This window comes from Nicotiana tomentosiformis, chromosome 5 (genome assembly GCF_000390325.3).
Source record: "Nicotiana tomentosiformis chromosome 5, ASM39032v3, whole genome shotgun sequence".
In the NCBI taxonomy this organism is placed as follows: Eukaryota; Viridiplantae; Streptophyta; class Magnoliopsida; order Solanales; family Solanaceae; genus Nicotiana; species Nicotiana tomentosiformis.
This window is the reverse complement of record NC_090816.1, coordinates 125,622,142-125,630,502: the sequence shown is the minus strand read 5'-3', so window position 1 is coordinate 125,630,502 and position 8,361 is coordinate 125,622,142. Positions and strand designations below refer to the sequence as shown.

Here is an 8,361-nt window from a genome sequence, read left to right as displayed (position 1 = left end):
TAGAGGTAAGAAAAAGTAACGAAATGCCTTCAGCACCTCCAAAGAAATGAATAAATGAACAAGAATTTGAACCTGGACATAACTGCAACAAGGAAGATTAAAGCAAGATCATTCAAGATTTTACATTTTTTAATTCTACAAAACTATAGGTAAAACCAAGAAAACATTTCTTAATTCTACAAATCAAGAATAGCAAAAAAGGAGTAAAGAAAACAAAAGATAAAACCTCTGGATTCTCGTGTATATACACGATAAACATTGTTCTTACAGCAAGTTTTGGACTGATTTTCTAATATCCTGGAGTGCCTAATACATATTGACACTAACATACGATGATTCATGTAGAAGCTAACTTCAACATTCTCGAAGAATGTACACGCGTATATACTTATAACTACGACTAATAAAGCGAGAGAGAGATCAGAAACGTGCTCTAAGAATGAGCAGAACAAATGTTTACAACTTTTGACCTGGATAAAGGTCCACTACCCTGGAGGACCTGGAATGTGCCTTCTTTTTATCGGTGACGCCAAGCCACTTCTTGAGAAGCTGGAAAACTTTCTCATCTCTTAGTAGTTCCCTGTGACCACCTTGAACTCCTACTCTCTCCACTGCTTCAAAATTATCAGCCTGCAAAGTTATCAGCAGAGGGTCAACAATCAACCAAGATACTGAGCATTTGTCAAGCACCTATCCAATGTTTCATAGTCACGAAGTCGACCATAGTATAGACAAGCTGTCATTTTACTTAATATCCAGGTTTTCCTGTAGGAAAACTAAAACTGATGTCACCGCAGAAAATTAATACTGCTATCTGTTTTTCTTTTTCATCCTCATTAAAATCAGATTCTTACTTATACGTGCCAAGATACCATTAGTCTTTATAATATCTAAGAAGAGTAAGAAACAAAGTAGAGAAGTGAAGAATAACACCTTTGCTGATTCAGCTGGAACAGTTCCATCACCGTCCACGTAGGAGTATTGCGGCTATATCACAAACAGGAATAGGTAATAGTAAGTAGAAAAGCTTCAGGAAGCATTATATAACAATAAAGACATGTAAATCTCTAAATACAGAACGAATTTCATCCCCACGCACACTTCACACCTTAGTCGTTACCCACTCCATTAAAGCACCCTAAATAAGATTGAAAAGGTCGTTTATAAATTCCCCCGAGTGACCACAACAAAAATCACATGCATTACTGATGCTTCTGGAACAAAACGTACTATCATCCCTCAAGCTGTGGGATTTATATCTTTGGAGGATATTTGAATGGCTTTGGGAAGTAAAATTTGGTGAAACCTTTGAAGGAAAGATTCTGTATGGGGTCATTCACAAAAGGGAAGTGCTATCTAAGACTCATCCAAGTTTTGGGAAATAGTCAATTCCATACGTGGAGAGCAGACTCGTCGAAACCAGACACAAGATAAGGATCAAGGTTTACAAGAAGATTAACCAATGGTCAATTGACTAAATTCCATACCTGGAGAAAACTTATAGAAAACAAACACGAGATTCATATCATATTTGCCAGAAATTAACCCGCCTCTTAGCTCCATTTGGTGGAATAACTAGTCAGGAATGCGACCTTAGTTAAGCTGACTATAAACCAGTCTAATATATCATACTAATAACTTAGTTAAAGAGTTGATCATAACGGCTTTATATCTCAGATAACATTACCCAAGAAATCCTTAAGTCTGAGTTGAACTTTAGCCAGAAGGGGAGCCAAGCTATTTGGAGCCTTAACCCCACAGGTTATATCACTACTAACTCTAAAACCTTTTTTGGAGACACAAGGTTTCTACCTACACCAATAAGAACACAAGGCAAAAGAATCTTCCCTGATAATAAAACCACAAACCCAGAAAAAAAATGCAGAAGAATTAGAATGTCATAAAAGTTACCAGTTTTTTTTAAAAAAAGAGTTAGAATGTCATAATATCACTTGTACTTGCAAGGAAAAAGAAAAAGTTAGTTACCATTGTATGGCAGACATTCGTTAGGTCCTCAATTGGTGAAGCCTTTGAACCGTAACTACAAAAGAAACACGTACACATTGAATAGTGCATAACCTCAGACAAAAACGAACCAGTTATGAACTACCTTGTCTTGTTGTATGATAAGATGTAAGTTACATACCAAACATCAAAAGGTGTATCAAAAGATGTCCCGTAGATGCTATAAAAAGGAATTCCTTGCGGTAATTGAGCAGTGTTTAAAATTTTGCGAGTACTAGCTGCCCAATCAAGAATTGATAAGTTGAAAGGTAGAGCCACTGTTTTCCCATTTAAGTTGAGCTGCAATTCGGGGCATAAAAAAAATCACTTGCTACAAACACTGGCTTCTAGTCATAGAAAGATGCATAAGAGAAGCAGGTTGTAAGCAATATCATGCAAAACCAATAATAATAACAAATTCTCCCTCTATCTTATATTCTTATGTATGAGACATACGATTTATTTTTGGCCATCCTTCAATAGTTGCTACACATCCGAAGAGGTACATCACCCACAAGTTCTAAAATTTCAACTGCATAGACGATGTTATGATTCTTTAAATTGGTGCAAAAAAAAAAAAATGTTTTACAGAGAACTGAATAGAACAATTTTCATCTTGCCCTCTAACATGACAAATAAGACAAATGTAAGTCAAGTTTAATCTAACCTCTAAGCCCTGCTAGCCTTTGTCTCATAAAAGTGAGCTCAGTGAATTTTTGATAGAAGGAAGATAAGGAAAAGGTCATGGTCATTTGATGTGTTATACAAACAGCACAGATATGAACATCATGTTCTGGCTTGTTATAAATAAAGTGAGCATACAGCAGTTGCACCCTTGCTTTTGGTTGGATTAAATTTATCCACTTAAAAATACAATTGGTCGAAGTGACATTTTTCAGCATCACTGGGGAGGCTCCTCTGGAAAAATGTTACACATATTTTACCAAAGCCTCATTACTTTAAGCTTTGACTAGTTCAGACATGCATGAGATCGAAATGCTTTCTCAGCAAGCAAACAAGCCTTCTCATTTTAATAGCTAATTGGCGAGTTGGAGAGATGCAGAAGCATGAAACTTAAGAACTTGTAATATAAAGTTAAAAATTCTAGTGGCTAAAGATAGCTTGGAGATATACCTCATTACTCTTCAATGCTTCTTGAAAGAGAGTCACACTTGTACTAGCGCCATAACATTCTAGTTCAACCACTGTCTCCCCCTCCTTAGATTTTTTCCTCCACACCAAAATCTCAGGTTGCTTTGCCCACTTGAAGTCGGGATTGGGCAACATCTCGTAGATTGATGGGCACTCAACCAACTTGCAAAAGATTAAAAAGGACAAGATTGACGAACAAACAATTATTTGCAGTATTGATGGAGACCGTATCAGTGAATCCATTGAGTATCACAAAAAATAAAATACAAGAACTACCAGGTGAACGAACAGTCGTCCCGCAATCAAATGACATTTCCAGTTTAACTCAATTTTGTAGATACCATGGTTTAAGAGATGAAAAAGTAAGGTTCAAAGTCTTTTGGCAAAGCCTATCAATACACTTCAAACATACAGTTTCGGAAAGTCTTACTTCTGATACATCTACTAACTACCTAGGGCCATTGAAGATATGATTAAATAATATAAAAATGAAAATTGAGCATATGAAGTTAGACATACTCGAGCGTAATCTCTATTTACTAGCTTAATTTGTTGAAACAGTCTAATCTTCAGTAAATAAGGAAGCACGTAGATTAAATTCATCATCAAGGCATATTTGCCAGCCAAGTAACAGATATGGAGCTATTAATAAAATGAAGCTTTGTTTCCTACATATGCTATTAACGGGGCTCTTGCAAAAGTCCTTGACCAAGAGAGCTTACCAATTGATGCATTGTCCACCTTGACACGAAAAAGTTGCTTTCAAATCCATCAACGAACTGCACTCCAGTTAAGAGAGAATCGTTAATGCATCCAGGTGCACCTATTTACAAGAGATGAACAATCAGTACTCTGCACACTTGTAACTAGCAGCCTCGAGGTCCAGGGGCATTTCTTAAGGAGCATGAACTCTAGCCATGGTAAAGACTCTTTCGAAACCAATTTCACAGGAATATTGTTTCTTCATGAAGCTCCATCTCCCACCTCCACCCCCCACCCTCGGGGGGGGGGGGGGGGGGCACAATTAGGTTCTTTTTCTTTCTTCTTTTTAGTGCGGTAGGGCAGGAGCGCTGGCAGGACCATGGACTCTCCCTCGCCACTCATACATTGGGACCCTACAAATAGAAGGTGAATCCTAATACGTTTCACTAGAAATCTGGAAGAAAAAAGTTACAACCTTCCCCTCCCTCCAATTATAAGCATTACTATTTGCAAACAATTTTTCCTTTAACAATGATTCTTAAAGATTCAGTATTTCTACTTTAGGAAATTACTGGTTTATAATAACTTTTATATAACACTCTTCCTATTTCCTCCTCCTCTTCCTATATTTCAGAACTTTATACTGTTCGCCTGGTCTTTCGACTAAGCAGGACTATAATAGCAAATGGTCAACTCAGATTTTATACAATTCTATATAATATTCCGCTCTATGCGTATTCCTTTTAGTCAGGACCTGCTACTTAAAATATACTGATTACCATTTTTTTTGCAGAAATTATCTTATTGGCATACATTTTGAGTAATCTTCAAAAGAAGTTGTGCATCTTCTTTTTTCTCACTTCTTTTAATTACTGAATATATAAATAAAGATTTGGAAGCTATGGATTTGGTTGTATTCTTTGCAATTATTTTTCAATTAGTTATTGGTTCTTCCTTATACTTTTGTAATTGGTACCTCCCCCACCAAAAGCTAAGTTTCTGATGCTTCCATGACCTTCTCTAGTTACACACTTCTTCTTTTTTTCTTTTTTGGAAGGTGGAGGTGCTCAAATATGACAATCAAATTTATCTCACTATCTGTATTATCTATGCATCCCCTGATTGATAAGGATATCTTAGCTCGTATCCTAGCAATTCAAAAAAGACATCATCTGCAAAAAGCTGCAAAGAGAGAAAGCAAAGTTACCTTGAAAAGGAGTGGCAATGGTAATCCACTTATTCACATACTTGGAAAATACCTGAAAGGCAACTGTTTGCATTTAGCGATGCCACTCAAGGAAGAGTGACAAATCTAAATCAAGAAGCTAGGCAGGAATTAAGGAGAAAGAAAAGCAAAACAGAAAAGATACATGAGCAGAACAAATAGGAATACATTATCTTAAATAGGAGACACATAGTTGACCAACGGGAACAACAGACCAATCCCTTGTTCTCTCCACTTAGGACACGACTTTATCTTCTTTTGATTAATATAGCTTGATTAAATAGCATAGATGATTTGCAAATGAATGAGTCTAAAGCAATTGGACTTACATCACTATAAAGAGAAATGAAACATTTGATTAACAATCCACCCATGGAATGCGAAATAATATCGACTTTTCTTCCCCCAGAAGCTTTATAAGCTGTCTCTAGCTTTGCTTTCAGGTCATTCATTGCCTTGTCAATCCTGCAACCATATGCTAACCAAATCCCTAAGTGCGAAAATAGTTTCACCAGAAGAATCAAATAAGCCTAAATAGAACTGAGCTGTTCCTGTTTGCTATCATCACAATCAACTGGCTTTTCAAATAATAAGCTATAATACAATGCGATATGGCATAAGGGCAGTGGAAATTTCACCGGTTAAAATAATACCTATTGCTTTGGCGGAAGTCGTAACCAAAACCGAACAATGTGGTTCCTTTTTTATATCCACATTTGACCAGCATATCAATCATATCATGAAAATGGTATACACCGGTCAAGTGTACACACTTCACCATCTGGAAATCAAACACAATTAGAAGAGATCATGATCTCATTAGAGAAAAGTACTTCAGGAAAGGAAAAGAAACAAAAGACGAATCATACATTTATTTTTCGCAGGACATGTAGAGTATAATAGATGAAACTAACTGGTAATATCTTTTTGATAGATGAAACACATATTTCATGTTCCACTTATCACTTTTTTTTTCCTTCGGAACAAAACATTTTACCTACCACTTAAGTGTACTTATACTCAAGTAATTATTTTTTAAAAAAGATACCCTCAAGTAACTATTTAGCTTCTAAACTCAGGTATTATTAGCTTCTATATATATAAAGGTGCTATGACTTTTCAAGATTACTGATTACATCACCTCCCCATAAAAATTTGTACCTAGCAAAACTACAAACAACAAAATTATTGAAGAAACATGATACTAATGCACATAGGACCTATACATACACTTGTGACCACTTGATGATGCAAAAACATACCATAGAAGGATCCAAAATATCAATTGCATATAGCCCATAATCATCTTGAGGCACTACTATCTCTGTGTTGTCATCCAATGACTCTGTATACCCTGAATATTACAAGAAAAAAGCTTACTTCGTCAATAGATCTACATGTAATTACCTAATAAGTAACCTGATTATGTAAAAAAAAAAAATGCTTACTCCGTAAGTGCATATAACTTAAACTCTAGTTCCCATTTAAACTAAACGGCACTAGCAGTGTAAAAATTCCTTAACACTATCAATAAACTTTAACCTGTGATAGCAATTATTTAACATTTTTACCGTATACTAATTAATAACTAAGTTGCTGACATATGACCAGGAGGTTACGGGTTCGAGCCGTGGAAACAGACCCTTGTGTCTGGCGCGCATAGCGGGCTGCCTTTTTACTAATTTATAACTACTTATCAAGAGATTAACATGTAGTCACCTAATAAATGACCTCATTGCGTATTCAATAAAAGCATTTTCATTGATAATTCCGCCAAATAATACTAAAGAAATGTTATTACTACCTGTTTTAGGATTGTAAATGGACCATAACTTATTCTTAAACTCAAGTTCAGCAAGGAGAAGTCGGACCCAAACCCGGGTTTCAAAACCGCCCAGTTTCTTACTCTTTGAATGGAGAATGGACCCGGCAAGACCCGAAACCAACAATACAGGGTCCCTATCAGCAACAACATCATTGACGAAGTCGGAGCTCCGACCCGGAAAGAGACAACAGCAGTATTGTTTGAACATTTGATGCTCAGTCGGAGCTCCGAACAACGACGGTTAGTTAGGTGGAGGTGGTGGTAGTTGAAGTGAATGGTTCGTGGCAGGGGAGGGGGGCTTTTTATATATTTGTAGAAAAGTTTGGTGGACCTACTGGTATTTGATTGAAAGAAGTGTGTAGATATGTGTAATAATGGAAAATCTAAGGGTGTGGGGACCATTTTAATTGTATTACTACTATTCTAGTCAGCTGAATTTTAACGTACACATTTAGGCTGGTTTGGTATGAACCATAAGTAATAATTAATTCGAAAAGTTTATATCATGTTTGATTGAGAGAAAATTAAAATATAATTAATTTCGAGATTAAAAGTTATTTCGGGATTGTACTGTTATTTTATTTTCATAGAAAGGTAGAATAACTAATTTGGGGATAATTAATCTCGGGATAACCTAAGATAACTTCTTTCCATATGGTTGTTTGGTTAAGAAACAAGTTATCTCGTGATTAATTATTTCGAGATTAGTTATCACACCCTCCCATGGAGATTTTAAAAAAAATACTACGATCCTAGGATAACTAATCCCGAGATTATTTATATCACGATTTTATTCTAATAAAACGTGAGTTAAAGTCATCTCAAATTTAATCTCGAGATTAATTATCTCTTATCCCTTCTATCAAACGAACCCTTAATTGTTCTCATTCTAGACAAATCATTTATTAGGATGCTTTACATCAAATCAATGAAAGTGAGACATATATGCTTTTCATCTCAAATTATCTGTCGTATTTTTCTTTTACATGCCTCTTGAAAAAAATACTATTAGGAGTTTTGAACTATTTTATCTATATTTATGTCCTAAGATATATAATCTCTCTGTATTGAATATTTACTTTATTTATGTGGTATCTCCGTCTTCATGAACAATTACTATTAATGATAAAATAAAAGGAAATTAATTTTGTCATGAACTTTTAAAATAATAAATAATTTGATATAATTATTTTTATAAAAATAATGACAAATGATCAGAGATGGAGGAAGCACTTTTTAATACCTAATCATTGTCAAGTGATATATATGTACTTTCATTTTGATTTATTGATTTTTAAGGTTAATTATTTAATTAGATGTAAAAACTTAGGGTGGGTAAATATGTACGCCTAATTTGGATTCTCAACATGCTCATTAAACGAGGAAGTGTTCTTTATTTCATATCTTAAATGCCCAATATGTTTTATTCATAACTTAAATCGGAATTTAAGAC

General features: G+C 35.1%; 1 protein-coding gene across 1 annotated transcript; it reads right to left on the bottom strand.

The window, feature by feature from the left end:
- Window positions 1–204: 204 nt before the first annotated feature.
- Window positions 205–7,208, bottom strand: LOC104116693 (phospholipase A(1) LCAT3). The gene is made up of 11 exons (XM_009627602.4): window positions 6,888–7,208; window positions 6,346–6,437; window positions 5,737–5,864; window positions 5,413–5,548; window positions 5,066–5,117; window positions 3,879–3,979; window positions 3,139–3,318; window positions 2,147–2,304; window positions 1,987–2,041; window positions 934–987; window positions 205–630 (listed from the first exon to the last, which is right to left on the bottom strand). Exons 1-11 carry the CDS (start codon window positions 7,114–7,116, stop codon window positions 457–459), a joined length of 1,359 nt encoding a protein of 452 aa, XP_009625897.1. The 5' UTR covers window positions 7,117–7,208; the 3' UTR covers window positions 205–456.
- Between the last annotated feature and the right edge of the window lie 1,153 nt (window positions 7,209–8,361).

Bases quoted from the DNA above. Each gene is read 5' to 3' on its own strand.
- LOC104116693 (XM_009627602.4), bottom strand. From the start codon at position 7,116: ATGTTCAAACAATACTGCTGTTGTCTCTTTCCGGGTCGGAGCTCCGAC. The intron at 5,549-5,736 runs GTATTATTTTAA...ATATGGTTGCAG, and splicing joins GACTTCCGCCAAAGCAATAG to GATTGACAAGGCAATGAATG. The intron at 2,042-2,146 runs GTATGTAACTTA...TTTCTTTTGTAG, and splicing joins GATACACCTTTTGATGTTTG to TTACGGTTCAAAGGCTTCAC.